Genomic DNA, 21,512 nt, shown 5'->3' with positions numbered 1-21,512 from the left:
TTACATACAAAATACACGAGAAAAACTGTTTTTTTGTGCCGCAAGAGTGGTTTGGAATAGCACCTCTGGTAAACAATTATCTATGTGCAAAAATTATTTGAAGAACAAAAATCAAAGTGTATTAACTTCATAGATCTAAATAATTTGATTTTAAACGAATTATCTTTTTTTGTTCATATACGTATCTCAAGTATATCAAATCAAACCGTATTTTAATATTTTTAATAAAACATCAAAATCTGCCTAACGAATCAAATAATATTATATCCAATCACAGTGCCAGACTTTATAGACCTGGCCTAGAGGGCGAGAACTATTCACAGGGACCTATCACAATAGATCGCAGTGACGTCAGGAGCTTAAAACATAGCACTGACCTCCACCTCTAAGAATAAGAACCACAGTGCCACTTCAAAACATATTTGATTTCATCTTTCAACCTTAAAAGTTAAATGCATGGATTTAATATCTTTATTTTGATCTGTTGCTCCTCATTTATTTTTATGTACAATTATTATATTTTAAAATAAAAAATATGACTGTTGTTATTTAAGTACATGATAACTGTTTTATTGTACAATAATTATTTTTTTTATATTGCTGCTAGGTATAAAATTTGTATAGTAAATTTGGCATTTTAACCATCATAAAATTAGTATTGAATAGAAATTCGCTAAAATTATCGAAAAATACATTTAATTGTAAAAATCTAATCGGGCAGTTTGTGGGTAATACGAGTACATAACAATGAAAGTTTCTTGTCAACATTCCAACTGCAATTGAAAGTTGAAAAAATACTATACTTTCGCCATTTGCATCTTATACATAAACAATCATTAGAAATGTATATATTTCCCCGTGTATTTTTTATTCGGTGTCCGTTCTCTCAATATTAATTCAATGTCGAGTACCTACATATCTTCGATAAATAATTTAAATTAATTTTAAATGAATCCTTATCCTTTATTTTATATACCAATTAACTAATGTTTTTACGGTAAAAAAAATATTCTTGATCGCTGTCCTCGTGACTGAGGATCGTGACCCATTGTGGCCGCCCCGACAATTCTTCTCCAACTCTCCCTTAGCTGCGCCGCACGCAGCGCTCCAACAACCGAGGTGCCTGCCGCTATCCTGACCGGATCGGTCCATCGTGTTGGGGATCTACCTCTTCCTCTTTTTCTCTCCACGCACTGACCATGACCAGTCGCTCAAGGCTATCCTCATTGCTGCACGCAACGTGTGCAAATAATTGGAGAATGAGTCTTAGGCAAACATTAACCAGAGTTAAACCGCCAAAGTTCAACTACCGATGGGTGGACCTGTTGGTACGTCTAGCTGTCCACGCAATTCGGAGCATGCGTTTCCAGCACCACATTTCAAAAGCGTCAATTCATCGTCTTTCCGCTGCTTTGATGGTCTACGTTTCTGCAGCATATCGGAAAATGGAGTGGATAAAACTCTTGATGAGCTTTATCTTCGTACTGTTACTCACGCACCGTGATAAAATTATGTTCACGTAATAAAATTACATGTGTGTAAAAACTATTAACGCCATAATTAATTTGTTTGTTTTTTATTGTTTCAGGCTGGGAGCTAAAAGGATTATATTGTTACAAATTCTTCAACATCAAACATTCGTGGGGTAAAGCAGCAGAATTATGTCGAAGGTAGAACTTTCATTTATCTTTTAGACATAAAGGGCTTGAAACTGATTTATGATCGATTATAATAAAATACCTTCCCCCCCCCCCTTAAAGTGATCTCACCATCTCCAATATATTTGAATATATCTATGGACAATTGCATAAGCAGGGTTGCCAATTTGTGGGGAATTCCCCAAACTGCGGGGAATCTCAACTCGATTGGGGATTTTGTGGGGACTGGTATTATGCGCGAAAAATGCGGAGACACCAACATTTCACCATTTATTAATTTATCTCTAGCTAACACATTGACAGTTTGATGGTGAGCGATTAAAACATCAATTATGATGGATGAAATAGATATTTTTTAATAGCAACCCAACATTAACTTCAAATAATAATTCGGGGATCCCCTATTTAATGGAAAATGAAAACAATGACAGTCAAATGAAAAATGAGCACATTAGGTACTAGTACAAACGACTGCTTATGTTTTGTTTTATTATCTTTCTAAATAATAACGGTTTTGTGCAAACATGATAAATGGTTGTTAAAAGTTGTTGGTAAAAAAGCGCAAGATAATCCTAAGGTAGGTTTTTAACTAAATTTGTTTAAATTCTTCTTAAGAGCTCACAAATTTTAAGCTTTAAATCTATTTTGTTTGAATTTAAAAAATATAAATATATATACGTACATAAATGACAAAGTTACCGGTGGTGGACCCTCGTCATACTCACGATTCTAACCAGTTTGTATTTCATGTTATATTATATATATTTTATTAAAACTGCTGTTCTTTCTTTCTTGGGATAATTATGTGGGGAATTTAGACTTTGTTTTCTCCTCATTTGGGTAATTTGATCTTGATTTTTGAGGAATTTGGAAAATTGGCATTGGCAATACTGCGCATAAGTCAACCTTGCATTTTAAAAATTTATTTGTTCATTTTCACAGACTACAGATATTCATTTTGTAGTAAGCAACTATGTTCATACATGTTCCAAAAAACGTAGGTAAGTCGAGTAATGTTATCATAGAATTCTGTGGATAATATCATTATTAATGTACTTAATTACACAAAATAAATTTACTAGTTATCGGCCACAAAACGAAAAAGAACCATTTCTAACTTTATGCCTTAAACTATGTAACACTGAAGAGTTGTCACCTTACCGTGTATTCCCGATTATTAGCAATAATCCAATTCCTATAAGTTTGGAGAAAAAAGGACATCCTTTCAATGTGAGATTTGATTCCCGCAATGTTTAATTTACCTTTCTTTTAAATAGGTAAATATTTATACTTTTTACAGATGCAATATTTCTTACTGTACTACTGTATACTTTTTTGTTATTTTTTAATATTGTGCTATTTTTTGTTGCATTTCTTTTTTCACTGGTTTTATTGTAATTATGTAAAAGGTTCACTAAACCGTAAATAAATAAATAACACATGGCACATCATATAAAAAGAACAAACATTTGATTTACATGAAACAAACTCAAATATTTGAAAAATCATCGAGGATTTGCCCACTCAAATCCCTCCCGCCAAGGAAAATCCAGTCCAGTTATTATCTCTATTTAGTAAACAAGTTGGGAAGAGAATTCTAAATTCAAATACAATTATTTTCATCCCAGATACGGCAGCGAGCTGATGGTCATAGAATCGTATTCAGAAAACAACATGACGGCGCACATGGCCAGCGGCGCCGCTCCCCACTACTGGCTGGGTCTGGCGTCCGTGGACGACCTGAGGACCAACACCCTGGAGTCTGCCGCTGGGGGGCTGGTGTCGCAGTACGCCGGCTTCTGGGACCTCGAGCAGCCCAACCCCAAAGCCGGAGAGTGTGTGGATGTCACCGTCATGGGGACACGGCAGTCCTGGGAACTCACCACTTGCGAATCTCTGCTTCCGTTCATGTGCAGAGCTAGTGCCTGCCCAGCTGGTGAGCTTCCACTATATATGTTTTACGAAAACATTTTCACTTACTGTATTTCCACATATCATTCCATTTACCAGAAGTTTGTACTGACTACGCACGTGTAGAATCCTACCATGATTTGCATAGTTCGGAATTAAAATTTATACTTTTACACAATATATTTATTCAATTGTATTGAGTCTACATTTTAAATATTTTTTATATTTTCTTTTCGTTGAGTTTTTAAAATTATATTTTTGTGAATTACCTTATTGTCTTTATTTTGTGCTTACATAAATACAATGTTTTATAAATTTATTTTTTTAATACATATTGTATTACAAAACAAAATAAAATAATTGATTCCGAAGACATTTGAAAAGAGATTCATATGGCCCAGAACCCAGCTTTCCTACAAATTCATCTAAAAAGGTTTGGACATACTAAAATTTTTGTTGAACTTACAATTGTTTACATAGAAGTCAATAATATAATATAAGTACATTTTGAATGGTCTTTGATAATCTTGAATATCAAATGTTTATAATATTTGTTGTTATATTCCAGTAATTTTTATAATAAATTAAATGTAATATATTATGTACTTAGATTCCAACAAAACAAAAGCTTTCTCATCAAAAATAAAAATCACCTCAATCTCTTAATCTTTATTATGCTTTTGATAAATACGTGTAACTATGAGACAAAAGCCTTTGCCTAAATACTTTTAGAATTAGAATTTTTAATTCAAATCCGGCTAAGTAATTGCGAAATAAACTAGTTTGGTGTTGTGATATTCTATTTTTCCCTTGTTTTGATATAATATTGCAAACGACCTTTTGAAAATATGTATGTCTTTTGGGATATAACTAAATGTAAATTATTCTGTTACAGGTGCATTCCATTGCTCTAATGGCAAGTGTATTAATGCTGCGTTCCGGTGCGACAAGCAAGATGACTGCGGAGACTCTTCAGATGAAATGGATTGCCCAGCTAACTGTCACTACTATATGGCTAGCAGTGGAGATGTTGTAGAGAGCCCTAACTATCCACACAAGTATCCTCCGCTAAGTGAGTGCAAGTGGACTCTCGAAGGACCCCAAGGACACAATATCCTTCTCCAATTCCAAGACTTTGAAACTGAAAAATCGTTTGACACTGTCCAAATCCTCGTGGGAGGTCGTACTGATGATAAATCAGTTAACCTAGCAACTCTGTCTGGCAAACAGGAACTCTCGAGTAAACTGTTTGTTTCTGCTTCTAATTTCATGATCATCAAATTTAACACAGATGCTTCCGTAGAAAGGAAAGGATTTAGAGCTTCGTGGAAGACCGAACCTTCAACTTGCGGAGGGACATTAAGAGCCACTCCTCAAGGTCAAATTTTAACTTCTCCAGGATTCCCTAATCACTATCCCGGTGGTCTTGAATGTCTGTACATTATTGAAGCTCAAGCGGGAAAAATTATAACTTTAGAAATCGAAGACTTTGAACTTGGCATTGATAGAGACTACATTCTGATTCGTGATGGTTCTTTACCATCTAGTCCTGTTCTAGCTCGACTGACTGGAACAGTGGAAGACAAACAACGAGTGATTATTTCTACATCTAACCGCCTCTATGTTTACTTCAAAACTAGTCTGGGTGACACCAAAAAAGGATTCAATATTAGATACACCCAGGGCTGCAAAGCGACTCTTATTGCATCCAATGGAACATTGACATCACCAGCATATGGTCTAACTAACTATCCAAGCAATCAGGAATGCTTATTCAAAATAAAAAATCCCAAACGAGGACCAATTTCATTAAAATTCGATGAGTTTGCTATTCACAATTCAGATGTTGTACAGGTCTTTGACGGTTCAAGTACCAGTGGACTAAGACTTCACTCAGAAAATGGTTTCACAACTAAACCTAAAATAACATTGACAGCTTCAAGTGGAGAAATGTTGCTTCGTTTTGTATCTGACGCTCTGCACGGTGGACAAGGCTGGAAAACTACATTCTCCGCCGGTAATAATATTACTTTAAACATTTTTATTTAATTATCACTATAAAAGAAATACTGGTGCATGTTTTTTTTATCGTTTTTTTAGATTGTCCCGAACTCCAGCCTGGAATCGGTGCTTTGGCTTCAAATCGCGACACAGCTTTCGGAACTGTTGCTACATTTACATGTCCCATAGGGCAAGAATTTGCAACTGGAAAGGCTAAAATTACCACACATTGTTTGAATGGAGGAAACTGGTCTACCACCTACATACCAAAATGCCAAGGTTTGTACAATAATTATTTTTTGTAATTATTTGGTATAATATATTTTTATGCTAATTTGAGTTTTTTAGCTATGTCAGTTTTTATCACAAAATCCCTTTTTTTCAGAGGTATATTGCGGACCTGTACCCCAAATTGATAATGGGTTTTCAATTGGATCTACAAATGTAACATACAGAGGAATTGCAACATACCAGTGCTACGCTGGTTTTGCATTCCCAACTGGACAGCCTATTGAAAAGATTTCATGTTTAGCTGATGGAAGATGGGAGAGACAACCATCATGCTTAGGTAAATTTTATCTGAGTATTATTTTAATAGTTAATTAATAGGGACTTGAATAAGCTTTCGCTGTTTCCCAACAGATGGTGTTATCTTATCTTTTTTACATTGGGCAATACTATAGCCAACTTCATTGTGAAGCTCCACCATTAGGCTTAAAATAACAGTAGATGTTATTCTGCCGAAGTGTAAGCTACATATTTTTTCATAGCATTAAACATGTCAGTTCTGTGCCAAAAAAAGAGTATTAGTGGGGAATTTTAATGCATTACTTTTTTTTATAAATCTGCAGCTGAAGCACGTAGAATTACTGTGGAGATTTACGGTGACCATGCTCTGTCGGAACATCACCGAACATCATCATTATCATCATCATCTCAGCTCAGCAACAAGTGTATTATGAGTTCCTCAAACCCAACGAAACTATTACAGGAGATTGCTATCTACTACAATTTACGCATTTTAGCCGAGCATTGAAAGAAAAACAGCTGCAAAACTAGGAGAGACACGACAAAGTAATTTTGCAGCATGACAACGCTCGGCCACATGTTGCAAGGCCAGTCAAAGCATGCTTGGAAACACTTAAATGGGAAGTCCTACCCCACCAGCCACATTCACCTGACATTGCTTCTTCCAATTACCACCTGTTCCGATCAATAACTCATTACCTGGCTGAGCAGTACTTCCATTCTTATGAAGATGACAAAAAATGGCTTGATTCGTGGATTACCTCAAAAATAACCTGAAAAAATGAATCGTTCTTGATGGAAGAAAGTATTGCTAGCAATAAAAACAATACTTTCAATGACATGTACTTTACTCGTTTTTAAAGATAAATTGTTAGTTGTCACGAAAAAACAGCGAGAACTTTTTCAGGTCCATAATATATCTGCAAAATAATGTTACCTAACTTTTTATAAATTTGACTAAATAAATATTTTTGTTTTCCAGCTTCCCAGTGCACATCTTTACCTGAAGTACCACATGCAAATATTTCAATTCTGAACGGAGGGGGTCGAAGTTATGGAACTATTGTTCGTTACGAATGCGAGCCCGGTTACATAAGATCTGGATGGCCAGTCCTTCTCTGCATGAGTAACGGAACCTGGTCTGGTGATATACCGACTTGTAGCCGTGCGGTTTGTCCTAAGTTCCCTGAAATAAAGAATGGTATTGTCATTGATAGCACAAGGGTGTATTTCTACGGTGATGAACTCCGCATGCAATGTCACAAAGGATATAAGCTCATTGGATCCAGTGTTCTTAAATGCGGACCAAACCAAGAATTCGAAAATCCACCAAGATGCGAAGGTAAGCGTTACTTCCGGTATTGTTTCTTAATTTATTTCAATATTGATTTATGTTCCAAAGATTTAAAATAAACTTATTGTTTTAGATATCAATGAATGCATAAGCAGCCAGTGTGACGTAGCATCTACAGAATGCAAGAATGTTGCTGGTAGCTTTACATGTGCCTGCCGCGCAGGGTTCCTTCCAAGCCTAGAGTGCCGTCCAGTGGCTGACCTTGGCCTAATAAGTGGAGGAATTCCTGACGAAGCTATCACGGTATCAGCTACAGAACCTGGCTACTCTAAAGGAGTATGTTCTTTTGGTTATGATTCTTGAAGAATTCATGTTCTTAGTAACCTTCCGAATCCATTAATATTATATTTTGTTTTTATAGATGGTTCGTCTGAATAATGGTGGTGGATGGTGTGGAAACAACATTGAACCAGGAACCAATTGGGTGTTATTGGATCTAAAGGCACCAGCAATTATTAGAGGCTTCCGTACAATGAGTGTCATGAGAGCTGATGGCAATATCGCATTCACCACTGCTGTAAGAATTCAGGTGAGACTTTTATCAATATAATAATATATTTCTAGATGTTACATAATTATCATTTTCCTAAAAAAATGTTATTTGCTTCTTTCAGCACACAAATGACTTAACTGATGTCTTTAAAGATTATACAAATCCTGATGGCACAGCTGTTGAGTTCAGAATATTGGAACCCACCTTATCTGTTTTAAATCTCCCAATGCCTATTGAAGCCCAGTACATTAAATTCAAAATTCAGGATTATGTTGGAGCTCCGTGCATGAAATTGGAAGTCATGGGATGTACACGTTTAGAGTGTTTGGATGTTAATGAATGTGCCATCAACAATGGAGGATGTGATCAGAAATGTATAAATACGTAAGTAGTCAATTCATTTTTATATAAATTCCTATCACATTTTAATTTCAAATTGCATATGTCCTAACCACTATGCTTTATTTTAGCCCTGGAAACTACTCGTGCGCTTGCAATGTTGGCTATGAACTGTATAAAGTTAATGGAACTGCCGGATTTAATCTCGAGCTTTCTGAAACTGGTGAGAGAGATGGAGACACATTCCAAAGAAACAAATCCTGTGTTCCTGTTATGTGTTCAACCCTGAGTTCTCCGGAAAATGGAAAATTGCTTTCAACCAAAGATATGTACCACTTTGGTGATTTGGTCAAATTCCAATGTGATTTTGGTTATGTAATGGCTGGTTCATCTTCACTTCTGTGCACATCTGCAGGTTCATGGAATGGAACTGTACCAGAATGTCAATGTATGTCATTTAAAAATTGTTGTTTATGATTTAAATATAAGTAAACACATGTGATTACAATATTAACAATTTCTTCTGATTTGTTTTAGATGCTCGTTGTGTGACATTGTCTGATGATCGCAATGATGGATTGTCCATTATCAGAGAAGATCCTGATAGTGTTTTGGTTCCATTTAGAGATAATGTTACAATAACTTGCAAGAATCCTGGAAAATATTTAAGAAATACAGCTTCCTCTGGCTTTAGACAATGTGTTTATGATCCAAAACAAGTATGTTCTATTAAAACAATTATGAGTTAACGACTTTTCTGTATTTTTATAGATGAATTGAATTAATCTATCACTTTATTTTAGGGTCTGCCTGATTATTGGCTATCGGGGTCACAGCCTGCCTGCCCAAGGAAAGAGTGTGGTGTACCACTGCCAACTCCCGGAGCAGAATATGGTCAATATGTGGATACAAAATATCAAAGCTCATTCTTCTTTGGCTGTCAAAATACTTTCAAATTGGCAGGTCAAACAAGCAAACACGATAATGTTGTAAGGTGTGTCATAGTTTCGACTCTGTTCATATTTTAATATTTTTTTAACATAAAAATGTTAAATAATGTTATTTACAAATCAATCATTTATTTAATTAAATATTTTTAGATGTCAAGGCAACGGTATCTGGGACTTTGGAGATCTGCGATGCGAAGGTCCAGTATGTGAGGATCCTGGCCGCCCTGCTGATGGTCTTCAAATTTCACGAAGCTACGAACAAGGATCGGAAGTTCTGTTCGGTTGCTCAAGACCCGGTTATATCCTAATCAATCCGCGACCCATTACCTGCGTGAGAGAACCTGAATGCAAAGTGATTCGACCATTAGGCCTAGCATCTGGAAGGATTCCTGATTCAGCTATCAACGCTACTTCGGAAAGGCCTAACTATGAAGCCAAAAATATAAGACTTAACTCTGTAACTGGTTGGTGTGGTAAACAAGAAGCGTTCACTTATGTCAGCATTGACTTAGGAAAGGTATACAGAGTAAAGGCCATCTTAGTAAAAGGAGTTGTTACATCAGACATTGTTGGCAGGCCAACAGAGATAAGATTCTTCTACAAACAAGCTGAAAGTGAAAATTATGTAGTCTATTTCCCCAATTTCAATCTAACCATGAGAGATCCTGGTAACTATGGAGAGTTAGCTATGATTACTCTCCCCAAGTATGTACAAGCCCGTTTTGTTATTTTGGGAATAGTTAGCTTCATGGATAATGCTTGCTTGAAAGTGGAATTGATGGGTTGTGATGAACCAGCTATTGAGCCACTTTTAGGTTATGATTATGGATATTCTCCGTGTGTTGGTACGTAATCTTTTGTTTAATAGATAACATTATGAAACTTCTTTTTACAAGGAGTTTAATTTAATTATGTATTTTTTTTATAGATAATGAGCCACCAGTTTTCCAAAACTGCCCGCAACAACCATTAGTAGCGCAAACAGATGAAAATGGCGGCTACTTACCCATCAACTTCACAGAACCAACTGCTATCGACAATTCAGGATCAATTGCTCGTCTCGAAGTTACTCCCCAACATTTCAGAACTCCGATACAAGTATTTGATAACATGGTTGTTAAATATGTAGCATTTGATTACGATGGAAATGTAGCCATCTGCGAAGTAAACATCACCGTTCCTGATAACACACCTCCCAAGTTAAGCTGTCCGCAGAGCTATGTTATTGAACTTGTTGACAAACAAGAAAGCTACGCAGTAAACTTCAATGACACTAGAAGGAGAATCAACACCACAGATGCTTCTGGAGAAGTTTATCTTAAATTTGTGCCAGACAAAGCCATTATCCCAATTCGAGGATTCGAAAATGTCACAGTAATTGCTTCTGATAAATATGGGAACAAAGCTCAGTGCAACTTCCAGGTATGTTTGGTTCACTACAATATATTTTTTATTGATGGGCTTCAGGTGAAATCAGTAAGCTTGATTTTATTAAATGGTAATGCATGTGAATACTTTTATTTTAGGTTTCGGTACAAGCTACTCCTTGCGTTGACTGGGAACTCTCTGCGCCAGCAAACGGAGCTTTGAATTGCTTACCTGGGGACAAAGGACTGCAATGCATCGCCACCTGCAAACCCGGATACAGATTCACTGATGGAGAACCAGTCAAGACATTCGCTTGTGAAAATAAGAGATTATGGACACCGACATCGGTTGTTCCAGATTGTGTTTCAGAAAGTAAGAATTATATAATATTGTACGCAAAGTAATATCCAGATGCTAACATGTCATTTCACAATTTATCTTGTTTTTTTTACAGATACACAGCAAGCAGCTTATCACGTGGTAGCTGGAGTTCAGTACAGAGCTCTTGGTGCAGTTTCTGCTAACTGCTTACCCCAGTACAGAGATTTATTAGCTCAATATGATGATATTCTCAACGAAAGGCTAAGTCAAAGATGTTCTGCAATCAATATTAATATTAACGTCACTTTCTTGACAGTTGTACCAAGTCTTTTAGATGAAAATGTGGTTAAAATGGATTTCGTTTTGGATATTGCACCAATAGTCAGACAACCTCAGTTATATGATCTTTGTGGATCAACATTGAATCTTATTTTTGACCTATCAGTTCCATACGCCAGTGCATTAATTGAACCTCTGTTGAATGTATCCAGCATCGGTAATCAATGCCCGCCTTTAAGAGCAATCAGGAGCATGATTACCAGAGGTTTCACTTGCAGTGTTGGAGAAGTCTTGAATATGGATACCAATGATGTACCTAGATGCCGTGAGTATTATCTATGTGCCTACATTCTGTCAGTAGATATATTTTCATACACATATATTTTCTTATTTTAACTTTGTTGTTTTGCAGTACACTGCCCAGCTGGAACCTTTGCTGGAGAGAAGCAAAAGACTTGTACCATGTGCCCTCGGGGTTATTACCAAAATCAAGCCCGTCAAGGAGCATGTATGAGGTGCCCCCAGGGTACATTTACAAGAGAAGAGGGATCAAAGGCAATTACGGATTGCGTTCCAGTTTGTGGTTACGGAACTTACTCCCCCACGGGCCTTGTTCCATGCTTAGAATGTCCACGAAACAGTTATAGTGGCGAACCTCCTTCAGGTGGTTTCAAGGATTGCCAAGCTTGTCCTGCCAATTCATTCACTTATCAACCTGCCGCTCCAGGCAAAGATAAGTGCAGAGCTAAGTGTGCTCCTGGATCCTACTCGCCTACTGGTCTCGCTCCTTGCTCGCCCTGTCCCAGAAATTTCTTCCAAAACATTGTTGGTCAAACAGCATGTGCCGAGTGTCCAACCAACATGAAGACATCATCCCTAGGATCCACGGGAATTGAAGAGTGTGTGCCAGTTGAGTGCTCAAGTGGGGCTTGTCAACACGGAGGGCTGTGTATACCTAAGGGGCACGGAGTACAGTGCTACTGTCCAGCTGGGTTCTCAGGCAAACGCTGTGAAATTGATATGGACGAATGTGCTAGCCAGCCGTGCTATAATGGTGGTTCTTGCACAGACCTTCCTCAGGGTTATAGATGTACATGCCCTCCCGGGTATACTGGTATCAACTGTCAAGAAGAAAAATCTGACTGCAGAAATGATACTTGTCCTGAAAGAGCAATGTGTAAAGATGAACCAGGATATAATAATTACACTTGTCTGTGCAGATCTGGTTATACTGGAACTGATTGCGATGTAACTGTAAGTTTTTTCTACATTTATGTATATTTTAATGTAGATATTAAGCATTGTTTATGTTTGCCATGACAATAATGAGATCGGTTTTAACTTGGCCGATTCCATTCCATGATGTCTCTGAATTTTTCCCTCTCTTATTCTTAATCATTTCTAAGCAACATGTACCAAAAAATAAATTCAGCCTTCTTTTATAGGTATTTAAAAATTTAATTCGATGTGTTTTTTTCTTAGATTGATCCTTGTAACGCTAATGGAAATCCTTGCATCAATGGAGCCTCCTGTATTGCTCTTCAACAAGGTCGCTTTAAATGTGAATGCTTACCCGGATGGGAAGGACAAAAATGTGAAATCAACACAGATGATTGTGCGGAGAGACCATGCTTATTAGGAGCTAACTGCACTGATTTAGTTGCAGACTTTAGTTGTTCCTGTCCTCCAGGCTTTGCAGGAAAGAGATGTCAAGATAAAATCAATCTCTGTGCTTCCGAACCTTGTAAAAATGGTATTTGTGTAGACAAACTATTCTCTCACGAATGTGTTTGCAATCCCGGATGGACAGGACCATCTTGTGATGTTAACAATAATGATTGCGCTCAATCACCTTGTGAAAATGGCGGTCACTGTCTTGACATTGTCAATGGATACATGTGCAATTGTGAAGCTGGTTATACCGGAAAAAGATGTCAGCATACAGTCGATGACTGTTCCTCAAACCCTTGTCAAAATGGTGCTTCTTGCATCGATCAACTAGATGGATTTATATGCAAATGCCGTCCTGGGTATGTCGGGTTACAGTGTGAAGCTGAGATTGACGAATGCCTAAGCGAACCATGCAATCCTCTTGGTACTGACCGCTGTGTTGATTTGGATAATAAGTTCATGTGCATGTGCAGAGATGGATATTCAGGAGAATTTTGCGAAAACAACATTGATGATTGCGCTACTGATCCATGCTTAAATGGAGGCTCTTGCCGTGATGAAGTTGGTGGATTTAAGTGTGTTTGTCAACCCGGGTGGACTGGAGAAAGATGCCAAAAAGATATTGGAACTTGTACAAATCTGCCTTGTCAAAATGATGCTGTCTGTATTGATTTATTCCAAGACTATTTCTGTGTGTAAGTAATACTATTTAATATAGGCACATTTAAACAAATCTACAAACACCATATGTATATGAATATTGCTTTACATTTTTATTAACATGTATTTTTTTATAGATGCCCAAGTGGTACCGATGGCAAGCAATGTGAAACTGCTCCAGAGCGCTGCATTGGAAGTCCTTGCATGCACGGTGGTAAATGCCAAGACTTTGGCTCTGGTTTGAATTGTTCATGCTCCAGTGACTACAAGGGAATAGGATGTCAGTACGAGTATGATGCGTGTGAAGCTGGAAAATGTAAAAATGGAGCCCAGTGCATTGACGAAGGTGAAGGTTACAGTTGTCTGTGTGCACCAGGATTTACTGGAAAGGACTGTGAGGAAGATATTATGGATTGCAAGGATAATTCTTGTCCCCCATCAGCTACTTGCATTGACTTACCTGGACGATTCTACTGTCAATGTCCATTCAACTTGACTGGAGATGACTGCCGTAAAAGTAAGAAGATTAACTCAGTATCCACTTTTTTCGATCGGTTTTTCTCTACTGTTTGTCATGTGTTATATTCTATTTTATTTTTCAGCTATCAGCGTGGATTACGACCTTTATTTCAGTGATGCTTTACGCTCAAGTGCAGCCCAGGTGGTGCCTTTCCGCTCTGGTGAAACTCACGGACTAACAATTGCAATGTGGGTTCAGTTCACTGAACAAGATGGAGGAGGCATTTTCTTTACTATGTATTCAGTAAAGTAAGTTCTAAATAAATTATTCTCACTATTAGTTGTCCAACGAAACCTTTCCTGTATTGTAATTTTTTTAATCTTTTTTAGCTCTGGTCATGTTGCTACCGGTCGCCGTGCAGCAATACAGGCTCATTCTAATGGTGTTCAAGTATCCCTGTTCCCGGAACTGCAGGATGTGTACTTAAGTTTCGGTGAATACGCCACAATAAATGATGGACAATGGCATCACATCGCTCTGGTATGGAATGGAGCTAATGGCGGCGAACTCATTCTCATCACTGAAGGTCTCATTTCCAGCAAGATTGAAGGGTATGGAAGCGGACGAAGATTACCTCCCAAGTAAGTTTTGTTTAAAACCTTGTAACAATTTTAAAAAAACAAATAATTACTAGTCCAACAGAAACTTATTAAATTTAACATTTCAGTGCATGGGTAACCCTTGGAAAGCCTCAATCTGATAATCCTAAATCATACACGGAATCGGGATTCCAAGGACATTTGACTAAAGTACAAGTATGGAACCGTGCTCTTGATGTTACCAATGAAATTCAAAAACAAGTTCGAGACTGCAGAACCGAACCGGTACTTTACATCGGCCTTGTGCTTACTTGGGCAGGATATGAAGATATTGTCGGTGGAGTAGAACGACTTGTACCATCTCACTGTGGACAACGAGTCTGTCCAAAGGGTTATGTTGGAAACAAATGCCAGCAACTGCAAGTTGACAAGGTCTGTTAAATATAGCAATAAATATTTGCAGTTTTTTTTATGTTTTTAGATTCTTGGTGGAATACTGGCTAATATGTATTTCTTACAGGAAGCACCTAGAGTTGAACATTGTCCCGGTGACTTGTGGGTTATCGCTAAAAATGGATCATCTGTTGTCAACTGGGATGAACCACAATTCAGTGATAATGTTGGAGTTGTGAAAGTTGAAGAGAAATCCGGTTACTTGCCTGGACAGACTTTATTATGGGGAACATACGACATTGCGTATGTTGCTTCTGATCAAGCTGGAAACACTGCTTCCTGTACCTTCAAGGTTACACTATTATGTAAGTAATATCTCATCAAACTACAATAGATACTTTCTTATAGTTCTACTAAATGCTCTTTATTTATTTTCATGATTTACATTTAAAAAAAAATCCATATGAATACCTCACTGGGCACAACTTATGTCGAGGTATTCATTTACATTATTTAAATTATGCTTATGGCGTCTAAAAAATATATACAAAATAATACATATACAATATACATATATACATAAATTATGGTATAAAAAAAAACATAATAATATTATTAGTACAACACATTGAGATATTGAGCCGAGAAACAAGCCACTGTCATGGGCTGTTTGACACCTTTACATCGGCAAATTCCTGGTTGCCCAACTATATCTCGAATATTTATTTATCAATAATATGTATATCTTTTTTCGCAGCTGAATTCTGCCCACTGCTAGCTGATCCTGTTGGTGGATCCCAATCTTGCAGGGACTGGGGAGCGGGCGGGCAGTTCAAGGTGTGTGAGATTTCTTGCAAGCCTGGACTGCGATTCTCCCAACCTGTTCCTCCCTTCTACACCTGCGGAGCTGAAGGCTTCTGGAGACCAACTCAGGATTCTAAACTGCCCATGGTTTATCCAGCTTGCTCACGTAAGTTACGAATAAGTCAAATAAGTAAAAATATGATGTTTGTATATACAGATGACATTTTATTAATTGCCAATCAAACCTGTGTATATTTAATTTCATGTATAACATTTTATTTTTCCAATTATTTAGAGAACATTTAGTACATTTTAGCGACATAATATCACAAATAATAAAACTGAAAAAGTTTTAAAGTGGTTAAAGCCAGTCATATTCATTAACATAATGTTCCCTATGTGCTTCTATAATATTCAAATAATTTACTACGTAATATAATATGCAGTCATAATAAAGCATTTTCTTCATGTATGTTTTATTCTTCTTTTGTGCATTTTGCAGAATCGACCCCTGCGCAACGAGTTTTCAAAGTATCAATGCTATTCCCAAGTTCTGTTCTCTGTAATGAAGCCGGACAAGGAGTACTCAGACAGAAAGTGCGAAATGCCGTCAATCAACTTAATCGTGACTGGAACTTCTGTTCTTACTTTGTGGATGGTAAGAGGAACTCTTTATCTAACCAATGTAATTTCCACATAGAGCAAATGGATAGAGATAAAACTAGTAAAAAGATTTAATATGTGAATGTTTATAATCAAAAAACGACGTGGCATGATCAAATTTAACAATTACTTGAAAAGGGACAATCCAAAAGTTGGGATTATCGTCATTCATACATAAAAATGTAGGAATTTATTAGCTTAAGGGGGGGGAGCTCCTAACCCAGTTGGAGATGGACAGAAGAAACGAGGTTAATTTACCAGTGCATATTTATTATATGTTCAATAATATACAGGCGGCCTCCGTGGCGTAGTGATAAAGACGCTTTACTCACACATGGAAGGTTCCGGGTTCGATTCCTGGCGAGAACACAAAAATTTTGTATGATTTTTCTCAAGCCTGGGTGTTCTGTGATGTAATTTACCACTGTTATTGGGCCTCCTGGCCTGTTGTGGTGCAAAATAAAAATAAAAACTTTGTTATGAAATACGAGACTGACTGTATGACTGGCTTGAGCTGACTGATGTTACCACCCCGGTGGTCCTTTTATGAATCGTGTTATTTTGTTCTTCACATCTCCATGTCAGTGGGTGAAGTATATGTACTCCAGAACGTTGCATCGGATACGTCATCCTATTTTTTTATTGAGTTAACGTCCTGTATATTATAATGTTTCTTGCATAATATAATGTATTTTGTTAAGAAGAAAATGCTGAGTTGCTTTCTTCGGTTGTTGTTCTGGTAAAATCTAACATTGTCACCACAAATATAGAAAAAGCGTAGTTTTTATATGTGTTCAAATAAAACAGTATGGCTTCTATCTTCTGTCTGTGACATGTTCTGTTGTTGAATTGAGTTATATGAGATAATCTAATAATCAATTAACTCATTTAGGTACTCGAGAATGCAAGGAATTGGACATCAATGTTAAGTGCGATCACCGCGCAACCAGTCGCCAAACTCGACAAGCTGCCCAATCGTCCAAGACGGAAAAGGATGGTGGAACTTATGTTTTAGATGCTATTTTACCAGTTGAAGAGTAAGTCTTTTTGAATATTTCAATGGGTGAATTGATAATCACTATATGACCATTTTGTCAAAGTTTGTAAATTCTCTTTTAAAATTTTGTACAATATACTATTCATCAAAGGGAGTGGCTACAATTTACCTTTTAGTTTTAAATAATCTCTAATGCTGAGAATTTTAAAGTACACAACTTTGTTTTTTGCTTGTGTGATTTTAAATCATTAGTATACTTACCAGTAAACACATTTTAAAATGTATATCAAAAGTGTTTAAACCTGGTTCTATTTACTATGACTAGTCTACAATCCAACATCAAAATCTAAATTTCAAAGTTTTCAAAAGCCATTAATTTTTAGCTCAAAACAGACATTTTTGTACTTAAGGAATTTTAATTCAAAATAAATCTAAAAATAAAAGGCTTTTATCAAAATAGCTTTCACTTTTTGTTTGATTGTAGCACCAATATGTGAAGGAGTAGTGCATGAATGTGTTTGTTTATTATTTACATGTGCACTCTTGTGTTGTTTTATAATTTTATGCACGTATTTGGACAAAATAAATCACACAATATTTGCACTCTGCAACATTATGTATTTACAAGTATCTCTATTTTTATTTACTGTAGATTTTATTTGACCTGCACACTTTCTTTTATTATATTTTTTTCGCAGCTTGCATTTTGAAAATATGTATAATTTATCAATGCGAATAGTTTGTGATACTGTCGTAGTATTGCAAAATCTGGATTAGAGATCTAAGAAGTTAACTTCTTAGAAATTGATATATTTGAGTAATATCAGATCGGAGGTTCGCTCCTCACTTAAGCATAACCTGATTTCGATTTTCTGATATGGTTATTGACGACCAATAGACAATTGCTACCAAATTGAAATATTTGTGAATTAAATGTATATATTTTTTATTTAAGTTATTTATTTAGAACCAAGTAATTTTAATTGATAACTTATATGTAAATATAAGTTTTTATATCATTCGTATGTATATATTTTTTTGATTTATTTAGTTATTATATGAAATAATCACAGCCCAAGAACTTACAAAAAAATCTCATTTAAGAGGAGAGGAATACCTCATTATTTTTTACTCAAAACTGTATCTTTATTTATCCTAAAATTTTTGCTTCAGAACAAAGTTTTGATGCTAAAATTTCAATACTTTGACTCTTACAAATTATTGAATATTTACCACAGTTAAGTTGAAATTCACCTCTTTGAAAGTGTGTATGTCAGGTTTTTTGTGTTTGTGAAATTACTTTAGTGCATGAAAATTTGGATTTATTCTTAGGAACAAAAGTAGCCGCGAAGGAAGGCAGGCGAGTGACACATACAATGTGCAAGTATCATTCCCTGCAATCAAGTGAGTTTTATTCCATCAACCTAAACATTTTCTTGTATTGCATGCCATATTTGTACATGTACGTATTGCACATATTCAGCACAGTGAAATATTATATTATAACCACACACGTGTTCTTGCATGATATCTCACTAAAATAAAATGGTTTCAAAGTCATAATTTGTGCAGGCAAAAATTTAAGTAGTGTTGTGTCCCAGTAGCTTTATCCTGAGTTTCCGATCATATAAATTTAATGTGATTTTTCTCAAGCCTGGGTACTGTGTTGTAATTCACCACTGTAATTGGGCCTCTTGGCCTGTTGTAGTGCAATTTAAAAATAAAATTATAGGTTTTGTTTATTTATTATTTATTTATTTATTTGACGGACTTATGCAGTCCATTTTACCGATGGTAAATACAATTTCTTATAATAAATACAGGCACTAATAAAATAAAATACAACTTAATAAAATTGAAAAAAAAAAATAATTACTACCTCAAGACAAGATCCGGTCTATCTTAGTGATTTTTTAAATCTATAAAGACTTACACCAAAAAAGTCCAGATCTTGTCTCGAGTTTATAATACGACACAATCGGAACATTAGTGCATGCAAGCCATAATTTGTGCTGTGTTGATCGAGGAACGGCACATTATTATTTCGCAATCGAGGGATTGGAACATTGAATGCCACTTGTAGTAGTACCACGTGTAGTAGTGCCACCAGTAACGATGGTACATCAATTAAGCCATTTAGTAAATTAAACATAAATATGGAGTCAATGTTATTTCTACGTTTTTGTAGACTTGAGATTTTTAACATTGACTCCATTTCTCCATAAGTGTGGTCTCCCCTCTCGAGGCCAATAATCCATGCTACTTTTCTTAGCAAATGATGTTGCACCGATTCGATATGATTTATCCGGCCTACATAGAAGGGAGACCAGATCACGAATGCATATTCTAAAAGAGGACGAACAAGTGAGCAGTATATTGTTTTAACCGTGAACATATTAGTAAAGTCACTAGATGTCCTGCTAACAAAACTCAAGAATTTTAGTGACTTGTTAATCATAGTATCAATATATTTAAACCGAATAGTAGCTCTACTCTTCCAAAACTTGATTCCTTTTTTCAAGCACAAGACATTTAGTCTCTTTTGGAAACATGTATCATAAAGTTGTTAGTACCTAGGTTTTGTTAATCTTTTTTAACAATCTTGGTTAACATCAAAATTTAATAAACTAATCATTATATTTTTCTGTTTTTTATTTCTAATCTATCTGACAATATTTGACAACACATATTTCAAACTCGATATAATATATTCTCAAATCAACTGATGGGGGAATTTAAGAATTGTGGATGTTTAAACATAAGAAGATAAAGTGATCAATTAAATCAGCCAATGACAGGACATAAGCCCTGATTTCCATATTTCCTTCTCAAAGAGTTCTCTTTTTCTGAAGAAAATGATCAAAATTTTGTGTTCCTCATAAATAACTTTATCTCCCCTTTCTTTATACTTAAAGTGACAAGTACATTTGTGAGTCATCTAGATTTGTTTTCTTGACACGTAACCGCACCTCTATTCCCAAAACACCGATGAACGCTGTTCTTCTAGCACACAGTACATATATGTAATTCTATGTTTTTTTCCCGTATTTAAAAAAATATATTTTAAAAATTTATTACGTATAATTTTATTTACATGTGTGGTTTGTTTCTGGTCCTTACTAGGAGTTTTCCATGTTAAATCAGGACTTTTTTTTATATTTCTACATAAAATAATATGTGTGTTTATATTCAGAAGGTATAAAATAAATTGAGAATGAAAAAAAACGAAACGCATGTATATATTTTCTAGCCCCAGTATGAAATGTATGAAACCATTAGTAGGGAAAAGTAATTTTGCTTATGTATTTTATTTTACTTGGTTCACATGCATGTTGAAATCTTAAAAACATCCAGCAGACAGCTTAAATTATTTACTTTAATTATATTAAAATGTATTTTAATAACAGCGACCCTGTGATCCACTCTGGAACGAACGAACGATCAAGCGTAGAACGCTTACTTCAGAAATTGATCTTGGAAGAAGACCAGTTTGATGTGAGAGATATCCTTCCCAACACTGTACCTGATCCAGCATCACTAGAGCTGGTGTCTGACTACGCCTGTCCTCTGGGACAAGTTGTGATGGCACCCGATTGTGGTAAATATTTGTTTATTTTATATTTAGCCAATAAAAACAAGTGCACTGAATCCTATAATGTTTTTAAAAGTGGTATTTAGATCTGGTGTTCCTCTGTGTTTAGTTTCCAGTGAATTAGATCCAATCCTTGTCCAGTTAGAATAAAGAATACAGTTCTGTGTGTTAACCTGGACGTGTGTTTTTGACTTAATGGCTGCTCTCAGATAAAAATCCTGAAAATAAATTCTGGCCGAGATTAATCCCCCTCGCGATGTGCTTTTTAGACCTTTAGCAATTGCGCCTGAGGTCCCGGGTTAGATTTCTGGCAAGGTTGACATAAAATAAAGATATATCAGTTTATACTATAAATAAAAATATTTATTAAATATTTGTATATAACCACTTACTGGCTTTTCTATATCTACTGGTTTCAAGATGTACCCGTCTCTTCATCAGGACACTAATTAAACCAGCACGCAAAATCCA

At 35.9% G+C, this 21,512-nt stretch overlaps 1 protein-coding gene across 1 annotated transcript in view; it reads left to right on the top strand.

Annotated features, from left to right (window-relative positions):
• The first annotated feature begins 1,312 nt into the window (after positions 1-1,312).
• Positions 1,313-21,512, top strand: part of uif (sushi, von Willebrand factor type A, EGF and pentraxin domain-containing protein uif) — a 27,678-nt gene continuing 7,478 nt past the window's right edge. The window contains exons 1-29 of the mRNA XM_088239756.1: positions 1,313-1,328; positions 1,589-1,670; positions 3,287-3,594; positions 4,465-5,586; positions 5,670-5,849; positions 5,956-6,138; positions 7,081-7,440; positions 7,526-7,728; positions 7,814-7,981; positions 8,067-8,329; positions 8,416-8,732; positions 8,822-9,003; positions 9,088-9,278; positions 9,385-10,079; positions 10,163-10,656; positions 10,761-10,974; positions 11,057-11,527; positions 11,615-12,456; positions 12,685-13,568; positions 13,671-14,050; positions 14,136-14,301; positions 14,383-14,634; positions 14,721-15,024; positions 15,113-15,350; positions 15,743-15,955; positions 16,292-16,447; positions 17,345-17,489; positions 18,782-18,853; positions 20,857-21,047. Coding sequence (XP_088095882.1) covers positions 1,313-1,328; positions 1,589-1,670; positions 3,287-3,594; positions 4,465-5,586; positions 5,670-5,849; positions 5,956-6,138; positions 7,081-7,440; positions 7,526-7,728; positions 7,814-7,981; positions 8,067-8,329; positions 8,416-8,732; positions 8,822-9,003; positions 9,088-9,278; positions 9,385-10,079; positions 10,163-10,656; positions 10,761-10,974; positions 11,057-11,527; positions 11,615-12,456; positions 12,685-13,568; positions 13,671-14,050; positions 14,136-14,301; positions 14,383-14,634; positions 14,721-15,024; positions 15,113-15,350; positions 15,743-15,955; positions 16,292-16,447; positions 17,345-17,489; positions 18,782-18,853; positions 20,857-21,047 — 9,292 coding nt within the window. The remainder of the gene's footprint in view (positions 1,329-1,588; positions 1,671-3,286; positions 3,595-4,464; positions 5,587-5,669; positions 5,850-5,955; positions 6,139-7,080; positions 7,441-7,525; positions 7,729-7,813; positions 7,982-8,066; positions 8,330-8,415; positions 8,733-8,821; positions 9,004-9,087; positions 9,279-9,384; positions 10,080-10,162; positions 10,657-10,760; positions 10,975-11,056; positions 11,528-11,614; positions 12,457-12,684; positions 13,569-13,670; positions 14,051-14,135; positions 14,302-14,382; positions 14,635-14,720; positions 15,025-15,112; positions 15,351-15,742; positions 15,956-16,291; positions 16,448-17,344; positions 17,490-18,781; positions 18,854-20,856; positions 21,048-21,512) is intronic.

The sequence above is a fragment of the Micrasema longulum genome, unplaced genomic scaffold, assembly GCF_059751315.1.
Source record: "Micrasema longulum isolate JH-2025_06_02 unplaced genomic scaffold, ASM5975131v1 h1tg002259l, whole genome shotgun sequence".
Taxonomy (NCBI): Eukaryota; Metazoa; Arthropoda; class Insecta; order Trichoptera; family Brachycentridae; genus Micrasema; species Micrasema longulum.
Note: the sequence above shows the minus strand (reverse complement) of the source record. Positions and strands in the feature narration are given on the sequence as shown.